The 22,222-nt window shown below is 32.8% G+C and overlaps 1 protein-coding gene across 1 annotated transcript; it reads left to right on the top strand.

Annotated features, from left to right (window-relative positions):
• Positions 1–17,508: 17,508 nt before the first annotated feature.
• On the top strand, positions 17,509–22,222 carry LOC120069324 (uncharacterized). The gene is made up of 2 exons (XM_090316190.1): positions 17,509–18,530; positions 21,937–22,222. Exons 1-2 carry the CDS (start codon positions 18,098–18,100, stop codon positions 21,945–21,947), a joined length of 444 nt encoding a protein of 147 aa, XP_090172316.1. The 5' UTR covers positions 17,509–18,097; the 3' UTR covers positions 21,948–22,222.

The raw sequence follows: 22,222 nt of genomic DNA, 5'->3' as shown, positions 1-22,222 counted from the left end.
CCTTCACAGATGCTCGTAAGTACAACTGGGCCAATTTACCGTTTTGCCCATGTAGTTACATCTTACTCCTTAAGTACCACCGATCCCTCTAATGAACAATACAACATGGTCCTACTATGTGTGAACACCTCTCAGGCCATGAGAAGGTGTGTGGTGCCACATCGTTCAAGTCCCGGGATCAGCCCTTAAGGGAGCAATCTATCTACTTACCCCTGCTTCAGGAAATGAGAGAATTCCATCTTGTGTAGTTGAGATCACAGCTCCCAAATCTGACGAATCCTTAAAGTGGTAAGTTTGAGTCGGCGACCTGGCCACTCGCACCCATGCAAATCAAAGGACTACCCTATTGGGATTGGTGTCCTAATTCTCCCAGAGTCTCATTGTTTTGTAAAGATACACATTGTTCAATGAATAAAATAAGTGTTACTTAATTCTAGCATTTACTCATATTCAATAAACAAAGCTCCTTGGTTATCTTATGTGAACTTAAGCATGTATATGTGATATACAAGTGGATCATGCCTTAAGTGATAACCTAAATAGGTCTGCAGTATAATAATTAAGGTGGGATACCTGATCTTGGTGACATTATGGATATGGGCCGCTTTGTAGAGGTTTGCAAGTATTGTAAACTCTTACAGATGGTAGATCCTAACCATTCATGTGGAGATGTGCGAGTGGAAGTGTCCTATACAAAGAGTTTGTATAAGACCTAGACCACGAGATGACTAGACTCTGTATATAATGTCGTTGATACTAGAGACTTACATCTCACCAAATGGACCATAGGTGACACAACCTCAATCCTAAGTGTTTTAGTAACTCCTGCCTTTGAGGGCGGTCCTTTGATTAGTATGGGTGAAAGTGGCCAGATTGCGAACTCAACATGCCTACCTTTTTAGGGACTTGTCTGATTTAGGAGCTGAGAACTCAATCCACAATATGAAATTTACTCCTTTCTCAAAGCAGGGATAAGTAGAGAGATTGCTCCCTTAAGGGCTGATTTCGGGGCTAGAACATAGTGGCCACAACTTATCTTTGGAAGAGAAAACTCAGTCATAGTAGGAATATGACTTATGTTCATTAGAGGGATCAATGGTACTTAAGGAGACAGATGTAACTACAGGGACATAACGATTATTGGCCCAGCTATACTTACGAGCGATCTGTGAAGGGTTATCGCACTGCTAATTGGTTAAGATGGACACATAATATATCTGTGGTAAGGAGAGTTCAACTGTCGGTCTTTAGTGGAGTGCCTGGCAGTTAACGGATGGTGGATCCCGTGATTAAAGAGTTTAGTCAGTTATTCACTACCGTTGGAGCTTCGTTCTATAAGTTCATGAGTCCCCTTGGTAGCTCAATGGATTCAGTTGAGGATCAGTTCTTGGTGTTGATTTGAAATGTTCAAATTGACAAGAGGTATTTTGATTATATATGATATAATCTGTTTGATGTATGAGATACATCTAGTGGAGGATTGATGTAAATGAGATTTACATTAAATACCATAGAATAGAAAAAGAACTATGGTTTATATGTTTCATGAGATGAAATATTAAAACTATAGGTTATAAATATAGTATGATAAGTTGGTTATCATTTATGTTTATAATAATATTAATTATTGGATAATTAATTCTTTTTCTTTTAAGTAACCAAAATAGTGGGTGGTTATTGAATCATGGTAACCGTGAGTTTAAAAAGGGAAATGGTTTTTATGTTTTTTTTCTTAAAAAAAAGAAATTTTTACAAAACGATTGAAAAAGTTTTGAGTTTTCTCTCCGCGCAAAAGAAACTCACGAAGTCATCAAGTAAATTTGGATTTACTAAACAACGGCTGGGCGAGCTAAACGATCGTGCAGAGTAGAGCTTAACGATCGTGCAGTATTTACTAAACGATCGCATACCATTGTTAGACGATCGTTGGCCCAAGGTAAACAATCGTGTAGAGTCTGTAGGCGACAGACCAAGCAAAACGATCGCATAGCTTTATCCAAACAATTGGGCATCGACCTATACGATAGGTCTTCGCCATCTCCCACTTTCACAGTCGTGTACGCGATCGGTGTTTCCTACGTTCATCTGCCTCATACCAAGCCCGAACAGAGCCCACCTTCTGGATTCTCACACCGGGAATACCAAGGTCGCCTTGTTAATGGTGTCAGACTCAACTCGACACCATCGAGGTTTTTTGGAGGCCGTTCGTGGTGCTGTGGAGGCCGTTCGTGTTGCGAAGGAGTTCGTGACCGAGGAGATCATTGAGGACGAGTGCGAAGTGTCCATGCTGTGTTCGTTGCAGTGTTGCAGTCGTGTAGATCGAGCGTTCGTAGTTGCTATTGTTCGAGCGGTCAGAGTGCGCAACGGAGCATGTTGAGACGTTTCTGCATATGTGTGTAGAGTTTGCTTTCTGTGCATTTGAGTTTATTCATGCTGTAATTTCTCTGTATGAATTGTATAACCGTTTGTTTGAAGTCGACTGTAAATGCATTGTTTATTCATGATTGTAATTTGGAATTATCGTTCTTCTACTGCTCATAGAAATCTCGCTTCCGATTTCCTTCATGCCCTCAATGGCAGGAGTTTCCAACTCACTCAAGATTGAGGTCATATTACCTATGGTCATCCTAGTGAAGTGAAGTATCTGTCATGAACGGCGTTATATAACGAGACGTTAATACTTTGTGGTCAAGCCTTATAAAAACTCTTTGTATATGATGCCCCCGCTCGCCTGTCCCCATACGAATGATTAGGATCAGATCATCTGTGGCAAGTCACAACATTTGTAACTATTCAACAAAGTGGGCCGCATCCGTAGCATTACCAGGATAAGGTTTCCCTCCCATATCTATATACTATAGACCATTTTGGTTATCACTTAAGACATGATCCACTTGTATGACACCACATACATGCTTAAGTTACATAATGACAACTAGAGATTTTAGTTTATATGTTTGTGGTAAAGCAAATAAAACATCTAATGTGAAAAGTCACGAAAGCTATGGTTTATATGTTTCATGAAATGAAATATTAAAACTATTGGTTATAAATATAGTATGGTAAGTTACTTATCATATATATTTATAATAATATTAACTATTGGATAGTTATCTCTTTCTCTAATAACCAATTGAGTGGAGGTTATTAGTGGTTTCATGGTAACGGTGAGATAAAAAGAAAAATGTTTTCCTAAATTTTTTAGTGGTTGAATTGAGTTTCCATTCTCGGAAAATACTCACGGAAATACTTTCAAGTGAATTAGATTTGCTAAACGACAACTTGGAGAGACTAGACGATCATGGAGTGTTTCTATACAATAGACACCCAGCTGGCTGATGAGCTAAACGCTTGTGCAGCTTTAGCTAAACGATCGCATAACATTTGTCAAACGATTGGGCATCGTCTATATGATAGACTTTGCCATCTCCAACTTGCTCAATCGTTTACACGATTATTCTCCTCCGGTCTCTTTCTCTAACCAAGTCCACATAAAGCCCACACTTCTAGATTCTCACACCGAGAATACCAAGGTAGCCATTGTAGTGGTGTCATACTCAACTTGACACAGTCGAGGTTCTTAGAAGGCCATTTGTGGTGTTCGTGTGGAGTCCATTGTGTTCGTGAACTTAGAAATTACGATGTTCGAGTTCTTTGTTGATTGTGCAGTGTAGCGGTCAAAGTGTTCGAGCGTTCATGTTGCTATTTGCTGTGATCGAGCATTCATGATCAATGGTGTTGAAGATGAGTCGTCAAAGGTATGTTCTATCCCTTGATCTTTAGAAAAGCATGCTATAATTTCGTTTGATGCATAGCCTGTTTTTCCGTTTGTGTACTATAATTGTCAATGTTCATATACGATTGAAATTTGGAACAATCATTTCGCTGCTCATAGAAATTCTCATGTCTGATTTTCTTTAGAAGCTTCAACGGTACGTGAATAACTAACTAAACTCTTTAATCACGATATCCACCATCCGTTAACTGTCGGACACTCCATTAAAGATCGACAGCTGCACTCTTTGCGCTACAGATATATTTTTGTGTCAATTGGATAAAACCAATTAACAGTACGATGACCCTTCACAAAACGCTCGTAAGTACAATCGGGCCAATTTACCATTTTGCCCCTATAATTACATCTAACTCCTTGAATACCATTGATTCCTCTAATGAACAATACATCATAGTCCTACTATGAGTAGATTCTTCTCGGGCCAAGAGAAGGTGTGGTGCCACATAGTTCAAGTCCCGGAATCAGCCCTCAAGGGAGCAATTTATCTACTTACCCTTGTATCAGGGGAGGAGTGAATTCCGTCTTGTGTAATTGAGTTTCCAGCTCCCCAATCAGATGAACCCCAAAGTGGTAAGTTTGAGTCGACAATCTGGCCACTCGCACCCATACAAATCAAAGTATCGCCCTCAAAGGCAAGTATTCCCAACTCACTCAGGATTAAGGTCATGTTACCCATGGTCATCCTAGTAAAATAAAAGTATTTGTCGTGAACGATGTTATATAATGAGACTAAACATTTCGTGGTCCGGTCTTATACAAACTCTTTTGTATAAAGCATCCCCGTTCATATGTCTAATACATGAATGGTCAGGATCAGACCATTCGTAGCATTTTACAACAATTGTAACAACTACAAAGCGGGCCACACTCGTAGCATCAATAGGATAAGGTTTTCCTCCTTTATCCATATACTACAGACCATTTAGGTTATCATTTAAAGCACGATCCACTTGTATGTCATCACATACATTCTTAAGTTACAACGATAACCAGGGATCTTAGTTTATTGGTTTGTGGTTAATGCAACTAAAATATCCCAAATGTCAAAGACTGCAGTGAATAAAATATCTCATATTATTACATCACAAAATGTTTATTCATACAGGTGTTTACAAACTACAAGACCCAACGAGATTTAGGACATCAACCCCAACAGTAAATTCACTAGCATTATCAAAACGAATGGTTTTAATTGTATAATTAGAAAATTGTGCTCTTAACTTAATTATTTGAGCAATTAATCTTGCAAATGCAAGATTTCGACTTGATAATAAGCACACGTGAAACCATCTACTGGATGAGTCTATTAATACCATAAAATATCTAAATGGTTCATTTGGTAGGTTAATAGGTATACATATATCATAATGAATTTGTTTTAAAAATGCAAGTGATTCAGTCCCCACTTTGACAGGTGATGGGTAACGATTAATTTTCCTTGAAAGTAAGAATCACATGATAATTCATTAGATTGAAGAATCTTCTGACTCTTCAATGGATGTCTATTTTGTTGGGATTGATATCCTAAATCTCTTGTATTCTTGTAGTTTGTAAACATCGTATAAAAAAAATGTTATTAATAAAATAATTGTTATTTTGTGACCATACACTCAATCCAATAAACTACCATCCTAGGTTATTTTATGTAATTTAAGCATGTATGTAGAGACAGAACCCATGGATCATGTTTAAATGAAAACCTAAATGGTCTGTAATAGATGGATAAGGCTGGATACCTTATTATAGTGACACTATGGATACAACCTGTTTTGCAAATGTTACAAGTGATGTAAAGTGCTACAAATGATCTGATCTTGATCATTCATGTGGAGACATATAAGTAGAGGTATTCTATACAAAGAGTTTGTATAAGGTCGGACCATGAAATGATTAATCTCATTATATAACACCGTTAATAGTGGAAATTTACATTTCACCAGGATGATCATAGGTGACATAACCTGAATCTTGTGTGAGTTGTGAACTTCACTTATGAAGGCGGTCATTTGATTTGTATGGGTGAGAATGGCCAGGTTGGCAACTCAATATGCCTACCATTTTTGGATTCGTCTGATTGGGGAGCTGGAAACACAGCTACACTAGACAAAATTCGCTCGTTCCCTGATGTCAGGGTAAGTAGATAAATTGCTCCCTTAAGGGTTAATTTCGAAGCTTGAATAATGTGGCCACATCTTCTCCCAGCCCGAGAGGAACTTGGTCATAGCTCATCAATGGTACTTAAGGAGTTAGATGTAATTACAGAGGCAAAATGGTAATTTTGGCCTAGTTGTACTTACAAGCAATTTGGTGAAGGGTCATCGCACTGTTGATTGGTTATATCCAGTGGACACAAAAATATATCTGTAGTACGAATAGTGCAATTTTCGGTTTTTAGTGGAGTGCCCGACAATTAACAGACGGTAAATAATTTAATTAAAGTAGTTTACTCAATTATTCACGTACCGTAGAAGCATTAAGCTATAGGTCCATGAAGTCTGTTCTGTATCTCAACGGGAATCAATGAGAATCAATTTTTGGATTAATTTGAATGGTTCAAATTAATTGGGGGAATTAATTATATGTGATATAATTAATTTAATCTCATTATATATGATATAATTACTATAATGTATTTGATACATTATAATATAAAATTCGTTTGAGAGGAAATAAATATTTGAATATGATTCAAATATTAATTATGTGAATTGGATTCATATAATGAAATTTAATATAAATGTGATTTATATTAAATACCTTTGGTGAGAGAGAATTGAAACTATAGGTTATATTGTATTAGATACAATATTAAACTATAGGTTATATGTTATATTTGATATAATATATAGTTTAATATGTATTATATGATAAAGTAGTTATCATATAAATATATATTAAAGTATTTATTAAAAAAGTTTATTTATTAATTTTATAATTTGAAAAATAATTTTAGGGAGAAAGTTGTAACTCCCTCCTCATTTTCTCTCTATTATGTTAGTGGAAAGCCAGAGGGGTGGAATGAGTTGTTATTCATCTTCTTCTTCCTGGAGTTGAGTTACAAAAGGGTTTTGTAAGTTCCAATCTCTCCCCTATCTCCTCCTCTCATCTCTCTAAAAATCTCCCTCTTCCAAAATAGCCAGAGCCCATACACTCTTGGATTTTTATCCAGAGAATATAGAGGTTTCTTCCATGGTGGTGTCCATTTGTTCGAGGGATTTCCATTGAAGATCAGTCATCAAAGGTAACGGTTTTCTAAACCCATTTATCTTTTATTTTTTGAGCATGTTGTATTTTCATCTTGAATGCATAATTTCTATTTGTTCTCTATAAATTGAACATTTTGTAAATTGTTGGGATTTTGTTCCGATCCCGTTTCTGCCCAAGGACCCTCAATGCTTCCTTCACATTTGAATTCTAAATAATTCTTCTCATCATTATTAACCCTAGATGACTTAATCTGTCATGCCAAATTGTAAATATGTTTGGATTCATGAACTTCGGGTTCATTGTTGCATATGTTTCAATTATTCGTATATAAGTATAATATAATCCAGAAGATAAAACAGACAACTCTTCCAATATACATTTTTCATATGAGATAGTAGATATGATAGAAATAATATTTAAAGATACTCCATATTATTCTTTCTATCAGTCTCAGTATGATAACCATTGCAATGTATATCTTTAAAACTAAGTAGATTTCTCTTTGATTGATTAGATAACAATGTATTGTCAATTGTAAATTTTGTTTCTCTAAGCAAAATAATATTTGCTTTTTCAAACCCTTCAATTAGATTTGCAGAACCTAATATTGTATTTGTAAGAATATATCAACATGCAGCGGAAATAACAAGGCTCAATAAGCGCTCTAATTCATTGATTTTGGCAAAAACTAAAGCATGCCCATCTAATATAAGAGGGTTTGAAGTCATACCATTGTAGAACTCTTCAAGATCTTGATTCTCAGCTGCAATCTTCTCTGAAATTTGTTGTGAACCACCTCAAGATCTTCCCTCCTATCCTCTTGGAGCTTTAGAATAAGTTGTGGGACTCAAGAACAGCTCGAACGAATGAAAACAAAGAGAGTAGCTCACTGCTATGACCAACTTTGAAGAACAATTCTTCAACTCCAATTTTTCTGAAAAAAAACTCTTTGAATGCATGCCTCAATTCCACTCCAATCTTCTTTATTTATTGCAGGTTAACATGCAAAGAAGATGGATGCATGAGATGCATCTCATACTTGGATTAATTGTAGAAAATGTGAATAGGTTTTGTGTGAGCTAGTTGATGGTAATGGAAAAATCCACTTTTCCATTTTGTGTAAATTTTCAATTTTTCAAAAAACCAAATGATTTCAAAAGATCAATTTGATTTTAAATTTGGAAAACATTATTAATTTTGTAAAACTAATTTCATAAATTAATTTTCTAATAAAATTAATAAATGATTATTTAAATAATTATTTGAATAATTCAATTAATTTTAATTAATTTAATATCAAATATTAAATTAATTTTTACACAAATTCACCTTCATATATTTAAACCATATTTAAATATAAATTCTCCTATTTCATTAATTCTAATTTGAACGTTTCAAATTAACTTATCATGCTACTCTAAAGCTTATCCATTTACGAGCTAGTAGGGGGACCTTGCGGACCTACAGATCATGGGCTCCAACGATCCAAGATTAATTGGCTAAACTCATTATACCGAATTAACCACCATTCGTTAACTAATGGGTCACTCGACTAAAGCCCATAATTGAACTCCACTCACTGTAGATATATTATGTCCACTTGATATAACCATAATCAATAAGTCGATCCTTCACAGGTTGTTCGTAATCACAACTGGGTCAAGATCACTGTTTTACCCCTGTGAATACATCTTGTTCCTTAAGTTCCTACTGACCCTCTAATGAACAATTTTGATTCATAATATCTATGAATCAAGTCCTTTCTCTATCGAGAGAAGGCGGGGCCCTGATTGTTCAAGACCTAAAATCAGTACTTAAGAGAACAATCTATTTGCTAACCTTAAATTGGGTAGGAGTGAATTCCATCTTGCAGGGCCATATCCCCAGCTATTCATTTGGTCTTATCCCCAAAATGGAAGGCTTATTGAGCAGTGTTGTCTGACTACTCTCACCCATGCAAATCAAAGGATAATCTCGAACAAACAGGAGTTCATAGCTAGCTCAGGATTAAGATCAAGCTAACCTAGGTTGCTTGATAATGAAATGGTCAGTTTTAACAGTAAATGGTCGTTATAAAGAAAAATGAATATTTTCGTGCTCCGGTCTATATGCAAACTCATTGCATAGGATGTCCCACTCACATGTCTCTACATGAACGATCTGTGGATCACATCTGTTGTAGTACTTTACAACTTCTTGTAACAACTACAAAGTGGGCCGCATCCAATAGTGTTACCAGGATGAAATACCCAATTTCATCCATATACTTATTAGACTATTTAGGCTATATACTATTAACTTGATCCTGTTTATGTTACCACATATAGTTTAAGATTTAGACTATAGTCATGAATAGTTATATGTTTATTGGATTTTCATAATAGAATGCAAAATCAACAACTTTATTGAATAAATTACTTAATAATATTTTATTGATAAATAGAATGTTTAACACGAACTGCGAGTTCTAGGATATTCCCAACAGTATTGACTTTTGTTTCCAGTATTGCCAGTTTGGAAAAATATTTTCTACTTGTAAGTATCATATGTGTAGTTGTACTATCTACCAAATATAGATCTTCTCTACTCATTTTTTAGTCACCCAACATATGAAAATGATACAGGTTTCTTCATTAAAAGAAAATAATTACAATAAGAAAAACAACATTTGGAATATACAAAGGTTGACATCTACTAAAAGGAAAAAAAACATGGAGATGAATAAAAAAAAATCAACATTATGTTTAGATATTTTCAAAGTCAAAGGAAACACTTGATGTTCCATCAATTCTGCCACCTTTCACTTTAAGAGATTCAAAGAAGCCCGTAATATCCAAATTTGTCATATGAGATGGGTCAAATATGTCATTATTCTAGTATGTAAAATTTCCTTCCACGTTTTTCTCTTTTTCCTTCAGCGATGTTGATAGAGAATAACTAAGTATTTTGATGTACGACAGGTACGTGACCAATGCCTAGTCATTCCGCATCGAAAGTATTTATTTTAACCACTTTTTGAACTCTTATCTTGTGAAGGTTTTCCTTTGTGGTCATCATTTTGTGTGGTTCTTTTGAAATTTAAATGGTTAGAATGACCACCACTAAAATAATAATTATTTCTTCCTCTTCCACAGTCATGACCTCGACCACGATTATTATTAAAATTCGTAGCATTCACTTCAGTGAATGATGTCGTCTCGGTTGTTCGAGATTCATAAATTTTCATTAATAACTCGTTATTTTGTTCGGCTACGAGTAAATATGAAATTAGTTCAAAATTTTATTTAAAACCTTTCTCTCGATATTGCTATTGTAGGAGCATATTCGAGACATGAAATGTAGAAAATTTCTTCTCTAACATATCAACATCAACAATTTTTTTCAGCATAACAACAGTTTCGAACTGATTTTAAATAATGCGAAGTTGTAATCACTTACTGATTTGAAATCTTGTAACCTCAAGTGCATCCACTCATAAGGAGCTTTAAGAAGAATAACTATTTTTTTATGATCATACCTCTCTTTCAAAATTTTCTGCAAGATACGATGAATTTTTATTGTAAGATACTCCATTTTCAATCCCTTGTGGAGATGATGATACAGAAAAATCATAACTTTTGCTTTGTCTTGATTGGATGTCGTATTTTTTTCTTTAATAATCTCTCCAAGATTCATAGCATCCAAGTGGATTTCGGCATCAACTACCCAGAACAAATAAATATTGTCGTTAATATCAAGGGCGACAAATTTTCATTTTGTGAGATTTGTCATGGCAACACTATCATAAAATATTATATTTATATTAGAAATTTAATAAATATTAAATATGCAAAATAACATTAAGTTTATTAATTATAACGAAGAGGAAAAAACCGACCTACCTTTAGGACATACCTTCAGTGAGAAAAATGATAGGAGAGCTCTTGCTGATAACGTACTGTGAATTTGAGGAGCACAACGACGCACAATGAGAACGTGGATATGGAGAAAACATAATATAATAATAATATATAATAAACCAAAATTAATATTAAATAAATAAAATATAATAAATAAATAAATAACAAAAAGTAAACAAAATAACAAAGAATGGATTTCTCCACTTTCTTCGGTCTTTTTGGATTGATCACTAATATGTGTGTGACTTTCAAAACCCACCAAATACCATTATTTATAAGTAATCTGGCAAGTAGGCAGTGGATTACATGGATATCCATAGTGTGTAATCTTACATCGACAACATGGAGTAATGGATAAGTGACACATGGCCAATAGACACTAATAATGGGCATTTACATTACACCTAATTTTAACAAATTTATAATAATTACAATATATTCTCTAAAGGGTCGTCTGGTTTAAGGTTTTATAAATTCCTGGAAATGTGAGCACCGCTTTAAAAACATTATTTCTTTTCTTTTTCCTTCTCCTTCAATCTAACCATTCTCTTACTGGAAGGTTGAGCACCTCGTCCATTATTAACCATAGATAACTACACGACTTGAAGAAGAAGAAACAGACAATGGTTGTAAAGAGCATGAACGAAAAATATGGCAAACTAAAAAACACACTCGTTTGAATATTCGAAATGCCAATAAGAATACAAACCACCAGATTTGAAAAGATAACAACAATTAATGATGAAAAATTAATTATCACCTGGTGACCGAATGAATTTTCCACAATCACAACCCTTATCAAAATAACTAATTGCTATAAATCAACTTTACACACCCCAAAAGCAGTTCTCAAGGATTCAAATTAAGCACCATCCAACGGTTTGGTGAAGATGTCTGCAATTTGTTTATCACTACTCACATGTTCAAGATATATAATCTTTGATTCAATTAGTTCTTTGATGAAGTGATGTCTGATATCTATTTGCTTAGTCCTACTATACTGAACATGATTTTTGGAAATGTTGATAGCGTTTAAGTTGTCGTAAAACAAGATCATGACATCCTGGACAACATTATATTCTTGAAGCATCTGTTTCATTCATAGAAGTGAGTGCAACTACTACCAGCAGCTATATACTCAGCATCGACAGTAGAAAATGAAACACGATTCTGTTTTTTACTGAACCAGGATATAAGGTTGTTTCCCAGGAAAAAGCATCCACCAGAGGTACTCTTTCTGTCTTCTGAATTACTAGTCTAGTCAGCATCGCAATAGCCAACTAGAACTCCATTCGAATCTGAGTAATATAAAAGTTCATAGTCCACAGTTCCATTGATATATTTGAGAATCCGTCTAACACTAGTTAAACGAATTGTCTTATGATTCCCTTGATACCTGACACAAACTCCCACTACATAGGTAATGTCAAGACGACTAATAGTTAAACAAAGAAGACTTCCAATCATACTTCTATATAAAATATCATCCACATTTATAGCTGATGGAACACGAGACATACGCAGCGGAATTAGGATCTAATTACACTCTAATTGCTCTTAAATTAAAGGAAATAAACATGCATCATGAAGGGAAAAACAGTGAATTAAAAGTGTAGGATACTACCTTTGAAGCTCCCGAAAACCACTTTTCCTCGTTGAATCTCGACCGGAACTCTTTCGAACCACCACTAGAGTTGACCTACTATCCTCTAGACTCAAAATCGAGTTGTGGGACCCGGTGGATGAAGAAAACCGAGAGAGAGAAAAGAGATGGAAAATAAGATGGAATTTGGGTAGGTTTGGGTTTTTCTCTTTTTTTCAAAGTTGTGATTTTTCCAGCTCAAATATGAAAACCAATTTCAAAAATTGCAAAAACTCTTTTCATTCAAAATGAAAACCCAATTTATAGAAAAATTCATGCAACAATTGCATGAACTAAATGCATAAAAAACCCAACACCTATATTCCACTATCTTAGTAGGCTTAATGTTTCCACTATAAATCAACACCTAGCCCACCATTTTGTTAGTGGAATTATCCAACAAAAGTTTGAATTTTCCCACTAACTATAGTCAAAGGGCAAAATAGTCATTTGGTCAAAGTCAAACTTTGACCAAAAAGTCAACATTTTGACTTTTTATTATTTTCCCGTGTTGACTAATTTTGACCTCCCGAGTATGAATCCGCATTCATTTTCTTGAAATTCAAATCAAATTTGAATATTAGGTCGGTCAAAGTTTGATTTTTCAAAGTCAAAAGTCAACTCTTTGACTTTTTACATCTTTGACCATTTTCATCATTTCCGAGCTTCCGAATATGAACATTTTCATATTCTTGATATTTAAATCATATTTAAATATTAAAGCTGTATCTCTAAGCTGAAAAACCCGACCACTATATCACACATACTTGTCGGTTTCTCTCTCTCTACATAATTCGAACAATTCGAATTATTCTATCATACTGTTCTAAGTTTATTCCATATGAGCTAGTAGGGGAACCTAATGAACCTATATATCACGGGCTCCAACGATCCGAGATTAGCTAGCTAAACTTTTTAGACGGAGCTAATCAATATTCGTTAACTAACAGATCATTCTACTAAAGTCCCATAGTTGCACTCCCCTCACTATAGATATATTTGTGTCCATTTGATATAACCATGATTAGTAAGTTAATCCTTCACAGGTTGTTGGTAATCTCGGTTGGGTCATAAAAACCATTTTACCCCCAAGACTACATCTTGTTCCTTAAGTTCCACTGATCCTCTAATGAACAATTGGTTTAAGGTCCAACCTATAAACCGAATCCCTCTCGGGCCAAGGAGAGGATGAGGCCCCTTGTTCAAGACTTGGATTCAGTACTAAAGGGAACAACCTATCTACTATCCCTATAATGGGTAAGAGTGAATTCCGTCTTGCACCCTATGTTCCTAACTATCCACCCGATCTTACCCCTGAAATGGGAGGCTTATTGGGCCAGCGATATTGAGCTGCCCTCACTTATGCAGATCTAAGGATAATTCTGAGTGAACAGGAGTTCATAGTTAGCTCAGGATTAAGATTAAGTTACATAGGTCATCAATTAACGAAATAGTCAGTTTTATACATAAAACGGCCTTTAGAACATAAAAAGTGACTATTTCATGGTTCAGTCTTATGTAAACTCTTTATATAGGATGCCCCCACTCACATATCTCTATATGAACAATTCAGGATCACATCGTTTGTACTAACTACAAAGTGGGCCGCATCCATAGTGTTCCCAGAATAAGGCGCTCAACCTTATTCATATACTATAGACCATTTTGGCTATATATTTGAACTTGATCCATCTTTATGTCACTACATAAAGTTGAAACTACATTAAATAGTCTCAGGACCTTAGTTTATTGGATTCAAGATTACAATTTCAATAACAACTTTATCGAAAAACAAAACAGAACATGTTTATTAATTTACAAACTACGAGTTTTAGGACATAAAATCCAACAGTAGCATCATGATCTTTGGTAAGCTTGGCATGAGTTGGAGCTGGTCCACAATCGGTTGGTCTATTAGGTCCCCTGACTAGCTTACAATTGATTAATAAGGACCATAGTTTTGAAAGAATAATTTGAATTGTTTAAAATAGTTTAGAGAAATATATATTAATTTTATATGATAAGATTAATATAAAGTATAATGCATATCGATACACTATAATATATAGTTAGCTATAAATATGATTTATAAGGAAAAATATATATTGTAGGAGAATTAATGTATTTAGATGTGATTCAAATATTAATTTAACATAAGTAGGATTTATATTAAAATTATAGGTTAAAAGTTAAGGTGAATGAGATTCAAATTAAACCTATAGGTTATGAGAGAAATATACATTTGAATATGCTACAAATGTTTATTTAATTAAATATGAGATATTTAATTGAATTATATTAATTAATTAATTAATAATATTAATTAAATAAAAATATTCCCCTGCATTGCAATGGAATGAGAGAGTGGTAGAGCGAGAAGTTTCCCACTTCACGATTAAAACAGAAGTGTTATGTATTTTTTAGAGTAATGTTTTTGTTATTATTTTTATTATTTTTATTATTATTATTATTATTATTATTATTATTATTATTATTATTATTATTATTATTTTAGTTCTCTCTCTCAAGATCTCTCTCAACCTTACAGGAGAAGTTCGATCTTCCTTCCAAAAACTCCCTCTCAATTCTCTCTTTCAGAAAGAAGTCTCTCACAAGACAGTCTTTTGCTAGAGATATAGTATGGAAGCTCTTTTGGATATGTTCCTGACGGGAAAAAACAAGTTCCTAAAGGAAAAGCTATGGAGAAGTGAAGAATAATCTTCGAATGTAATCTTCTCCAACTTTAATTTTTATGTTTAACTTTAGATAAATTACAACATATGATGTTTGTATTTTTTTTGTTTTGTTTAATTCTATATTTTCATCTTCCAAAATCAAAATAAAAGCAGTAAATCGCTTCCGCTGTGGGATTCAATCACAACAAGGAGTCTAAGCTTTTCATTAAGAATAAGGTAGTTGTGAGTCCTAGATAGTGTTTACTATCAAATAGTATTCCTTTGTAATCTCTTAACTATACTAGTGAAACATTTTTCATTCAGGCACTCTGCATCCAAAAGTAGGTGTAGTTATACCGAATTGGGTTACCAACCCCGTGTATTTGCCCTCTCTTATTTTTCTCTTGTTACCATATTGTCTTTAATCTTCTATGAGATATCGTGTTTGACCTGTGTGATCTATCCTTAAATTTACCTATTTTTCACATTCAATGGACATTTTAATTTGAACATTTTTTTTATGAGGTGAAGGTAAATTTTGCTATTTTTACAATTAATTTTAAATTTTGATATTTTGTAATATTTTAGCCTCATTTTACTATATATACAAGGAGCTAACATACATACATATATATAACCCTCAAATATGCTACAACTTGAAGTAAGAAGGCACAACACAACTTCACCTTTAGTAAAGAGCTATATGTTATATCATCTACCTTTTTATTGGTGATTAAAGAACATATTCATATAGATATTTACAAAAAAAATCTTGCCAAGTTAAAATCCTCACTAAACAATAATAATATCAAGACCTAAAGAATCAGAGATGAAAAGGAAAAAAAAAAATTAAAAATTAGAGTTCCTAACTCCTAACATCTGCGTTTTGACCACGCATATAACCAAGTCTAGAAGTGTTTCAGATTCGAATATTACCAATAAAATTCTTCTATTATGGTTTTCTTTTTTCCAATAATCAAATTTTTAGTACTGCCAAATTTTTAATACTGATGTGGAACACATGAAATGAAATAATGTATCATTCAGTGGCATTTCGAATTTTAAATGGAAAAAGTATGTATTATTGTAATACTATAATTTTTTTCCTACGAGTTATTAGTCCTATTATATCATAAAAAAATATTATTTAATAAAATATATCAAAAAAAAATTTAGTACTACGAATATGGTTATCGTTCTCTCCAATGAAAGTTACTTTATCATTTAAATCAAATGGGAAATCCACCATATTAACAAATTATTTATAAATATTGTAAAAATTGAAAAGGGTGACCAATTATTTGATCAAAAACTAGAATTTCTTTTTAAAAGATACTTACTCATGTAAAGCTTTAAATTCTTGAGAAGACATCCAATATATATAAAATTTGTTCCAAATTAACTAGGATTGATCTCTATAATTGAGCCACTTATGTACTTTGTTCGTAAAGATAGTAACTATCAACTCATTACAACACTTCTCAACAAAAACTAATATATATATCCTCAAAATCCATCTCATTCAAATATACCTCATTTCAACATGTACCCCTCCTACTTGCACAACATTAATAAATGGTAACCTTTTCTCCTTTGTCATTAAGCTCTTGACAAGTATATTTAAGAGAATGCAAAAAAGAGATTGCAATAAAAGAGAAATGTCTTTTTCTCTTTTTTTTTCCCCTCAAAAAAATGTAAAGGGATTGTTTGAAACACAAAATTGGTTGTGTAATAGTTTGTGGTTATTATTATTTTTAGAGTTATAATAGTATGTGGAGTTGAATATTTATGTTTTGGCTGGCAGACTATTTTAGAGAGTTGTTTAATCTTTCATCGCAGGTATATTTGATAATGGTTGAGGATAGTCATAAAGATATTGTAACCTGACTATCTTGTCACTCTACTATGTTTTCGATCGCTAATGCTTGGGAGTTATTACGCCTTAGGGATCATGTGGTGTCTTGGGTTAGCCTCTTTTTGTTTGGAGCTAATATTCCTGGACATTCATTCACTACATAGCTTATTATTCCAAATCGATTACAGACACAAAAATTGTACTTGTAGATGGTGCTTTGATATAGTGAGTGATTGTGTTCTATGTACGGGTGGAGATGAATCTATAGATATTTTTTTTTTTAATTTTCTTTTAATGAGATTGTTTGGGGGACATACTTTTGTGAGGAAGGTATTCTCATAAAATCTCACATTGGGATATGAAGCTTAGTTGGATTTGTCACTTTGCTTGGTGTGTTGTTATTTATCAGGTTAGACATGGGCATAATAGATATATTCATGAATGCTACATATTGAATTCTCCTCAGGTGAGTAGTCTAGTTGTTTGGTCTAAAGTTCTTGTTTATAGTTCTAAGTGACTTGAGGCTTTTCTTGTGAAGACCAAGCGACCTTTTCTTCTTGAGACATTTTTTCTTTGAGTCGGGTGTGATTTATATATCTCTATTTGGTTGGTCTTTATCATTATATGTTCTTTTGTTTTTGTGACTGTATTTTGTTTGTACCTTGACCCGAATAGGTCTATTCATCTTTTTTAACAATTCAATATATGATGCAAAATGGCTATAACAAAATGAGCAATTAGCTGCAAAATTGGTGTGAGTTGAGTGATAAAAGCATCGTCGAGGGCACGTCGAGGCCCCCTAATCCACCAAAAACGCTTCCCTCCTTTGCATGCGCCCCAAAGTCAATACGAAGCTTCACATCTACGCAACAACCAAATCCCATATACCATATATGTTGTTATTATAATAATTATAAACCCACACAATAAAATAAAAAATCCCATATAAATTTTTAATACACCCTCAAACCACTCAAAAGTGAGAGAGATCAACCTTGTGAAGTAAAACAAAAGCACACACTAATGCAAGGGGCTCCAAATGAAGATCAAATGAAAGGTCCAACAATAATCCAGAAACAAAAGTGCCCTCGTTGTGAGTCTTCCAACACCAAGTTTTGTTATTACAATAACTACAGCCTTTCACAGCCTCGTTACTTTTGTAAGTCTTGTCGAAGGTACTGGACTCATGGTGGCACTCTCCGTAACGTCCCCATCGGCGGCAGCTCGAGAAAATCCAAGCGCCCTAAGACAATGCCTTCCTCCTCTGCAGCTTCTTCTTCCGACACCACCCTAACTCCGCCACCGCCCCCTGCCAGAGGACCTCTTGATCTTGCAGCTAATTCTTCTTATTCTAGTGCTGCCTTTTTGCCATCTTTGGATGTGGGGGCTTATTCATTTGGAGGATTACCCTGGACTACTCCTATCACCAACACAATTATACATTCTTCCTCTTCAGGTAATAACCAAATTTCTAGCTTTGAAATTGAAAATAATTCTTGTAATTTTCTCCCAAATCATCTCCCTCCCTTTGCCCATCCTCCCTGAATTAAAGTAATACTTAGCTGTTGGTTTGGCTGCAATTTTCCTTTTCTTCCTGATTCAACCAAAATTTTAAAAGAAAAAAAAAAAAAAAAAAGATTTGTCAGGTCGGTTCACAAAAAAGATAGTTGCAGCTCAGCTAGCAGTTAAGTAGTATTAAGTATTATGTAAGTTATATACTTTTATAATTAGTTTAAAATTTTTGTAAGATTTTCTTGTATGATCTATTAAATGCAATACAAATAGGTCGATGAAAATTATGATCACAGGAGTTAAAAGGCAAAAAGTTCTATTCAGCAATATTTAGGTACAATTTAGACTGTCTTTGTGCATCCCTTCCAATCACAAAAAAAATATATATATATATTTAAAAAATGTCTTTTTTTAAGACAAGACAAGTTTGTCATTTGAGAACTTATAATTATTCATTTGAATATCTTGTATAAAGATGAGTACAACCTGAGATGTGTTTAAGTATTTTTCATTTCTATTTTATGTTTGGACTGCTCCAGAAAATGTTATTCTGACATATAATAGCCATTTTAGAATGGCAGCCATTTGGTTGTTTCTATGTAATTTATTTAATTGAGATCTGAAATGAAATACTTATCAGTGAAAAATTTACTTATAATAAATAACTTTTATATATTATTGTTAGTATATATTAGAAATTTTTTTATTTACAAAATCTGTCCATCAAGATCACAGAATCTCCGCCTATCTTTATAATGATATGATATAGAAGTTTTTTTTATTATTACTATACTTCCCTTCATTGTTTGTTAAAAAAAATAGTATTAAATAAAGAATTATGTAGAGTCTACAAAATAAATGAATAATAAATTAATATATCGTGATGACATGTCAAAAATATATAAAATATTAAAAAAAAATTCAACATGATATATTGTCTACTTTAAACATATGTCTAGGTGACTTTGATTTTAGAATCGTTTAAAAGTATTTATGTCAATAGAGATAATTATTCTTCTTTTTTTTAAACCAACCTAAGACTTTATTTGCCATCAAACTTGGGAGTTGTAATTGTTTTCATAATTTTGTCTCTTGAGCTGTGATGAGGCAACTTGTTGCATGCATGTCTACTTTGATTTACAAATTCCTAAGCCAGATGTGAACTCCATAGGTCATAATAGGAGAATAGAAATCACATGCATGCATGCCTATTGTTTCATAATGCATAATGAATTTTTATTTTATTTTTTTTTTTTTTTTGAAAAGAAAAGAACAATGATAATGAATTATGGCAGTAATTTGATAAGGGTTTTGGTTAGTAAATATATTTAAGAAGGCAGGAAACCAAACAAAACTAAACCCACCAATAAGGAAATTGAAATAAAATAATAAGTTGATTGAATAAAAAAATGTCATGTTTTTACGAATCAAACAAATTAAAGTAGCTTACAGCATAATCCCCTTTTGATAGTTTGGAAAGGTTGAATTAGAATTAGAATCAATTGGTATTAAAATAAGTTAATCACGAATTCCACTTTTTGAGTGATGGAGAGGAATCTTATCGTAGAGAATGGAACAAGGTTCAATTCAAATTATGAAGTGAAAGGTGGGGTATGATCGTGGTTTCTGAGTAAGCCAAAATATTCTCTTGGGGTCTGCCACCTCGAAACACATCCCTTTCAAACATAATCTTCTTTTGTCCTTAATAATTCCGAGTTTTGTCCATTCAATATGACCAGAAATCAAATCCCTTATCAAATTAAGATCAACATGCAAATATATATATATATATATATATATAGAGTTTGTCCCATGCTTTTGAATCTAGTTTTATTTCAATCTCTATATTTCAAAATATTACAAGTTTAGTCCTTAAATTTTAAATTGATTAAGATTGTTGTATTTGTGTTTTGTGTTTGGCCAACCTCCTTCCATGATTGACTTCTACCCAAATAGTGAAGGAAAATAATTTAGGTCAAAACTAAATTTTCATCAACATATTTGAAATTTTCATCGATATTTTCATGTTTTCATGGTCTTAACATTGACATGAGGGGTGAATTGATATCTTTATCGTATCTTAGAAAAATCCATGAATCACAAAAAATAAGCAAATGTCACTAATGTAAACATAATATAAATAGTAGATATTTAAAAACCCTTAAATGTTTGTTTGATAATTTTTTTTGAATTTTTTTATTTTTTGAATTTTTTCAAAAATATCTATCAAAATCTACAATTTATCGATTTTTCATCGAAATTTCCATAAAATTAAGGCTTTAGTATTTCCATCGACATCGACATTTTAAATCTTGAACCTAGTTAAATATATTAATGATTAAAATATCCGTCGATTATATATCAACGGATCGGAGGATTCGAGATTGATATCAAAATTTAATAGATAATTTTGATATATGGTATAAGTATCCATTAAATGTAAAAAATATCATTGGCTAGTATCAATATAAATATGAACATTAAATAATAAAAGATATTACTTATTCGGAGAGTGAAAAGAGTTCGATTATTAATTAAATAATTTTAAAAAATTATTTGATTTACTTTTTAGGTTGATATCTCATTGATATATTCTTAGAATTTAGATTTTGATCATACCGACATCGGTATTTTAATCTTTAAATATATAATGTAAGATGTTACAAGTGTGTGAAATGAATCATTCGCTTAACAAGATCAAAATAGTAATTGATATTACATTCTTCTAATGTTGTAATTGATAATGTGATCAATTATGTAAAAGTGAGCTTATTGGTAAACTGGTAATTAACATGTATTCATTTGGGGGAAATTAAAATAATATAGTAATTTTGAAAACAAATTATAAAAATGTTGTAGTTTTGAAATATTTACAAAAATATTGTTGTTTTTTTTTTTAATAGGTCGAGGGTTGAAAATTTGATCAACGTAGGTCGAATTTTCGACATTCGACCTTTACCTTTTTTTTTTAATAATTTTTCATTTTATAAATTGTTATTATTCTAATACGTCGAGTGTTGAAAATTCGACCTACCTAAGTCGAATTTTCAATATTCGACCTTTGTTTTTTTTTTAATTTTCTATTTTTTAAAAACAATTTCTAAAAATATTTTATTATTTTATTATTTTATTATTTTATTTAAACTCTAAAAAGAACAAATTAAAAAAAATAATATCTCATAAAAATTAAAAAAAATTGTAAATTAAAATATCTCATTTATATAAAAATAATTACAAAAATCGATGTGTCCCACAAGGCGGACATCGTCGATTTCGAGCTAGTTGTCGTCGTCGACTTCGAACTTGAGGTTGCTCTGGTTCTTCTTGATGTTGCTCTGGTACCTCTGCAGGTGCTTCATGATATAAATATTCATTATGCTCTCCACGATCCCGACCATGTCCATGCATGTATGAAGACGAAGGACCAGCCTCTGAGTCATAATGTCCTGAACCAAATGCTGGCACCATCATCATCGGACTCATCCTCTCCCCGTATAGGTCCTCTACATCTAGGAGCTGGTGGAGGAACAATAGGTATATCGTACATATAATGTATCTCCTCCATATAGTTTTGGTTGTCACTACATATAGCAAGAACCTGGTTCGGATCATTCGCAACATCACGGAGTCTACTGT

Source organism: Benincasa hispida, chromosome 8 (assembly GCF_027475165.1).
Source record: "Benincasa hispida cultivar pf3 chromosome 8, pf3_genome.v1.1, whole genome shotgun sequence".
Classification (NCBI taxonomy): Eukaryota; Viridiplantae; Streptophyta; class Magnoliopsida; order Cucurbitales; family Cucurbitaceae; genus Benincasa; species Benincasa hispida.
Note: the sequence above shows the minus strand (reverse complement) of the source record. Positions and strands in the feature narration are given on the sequence as shown.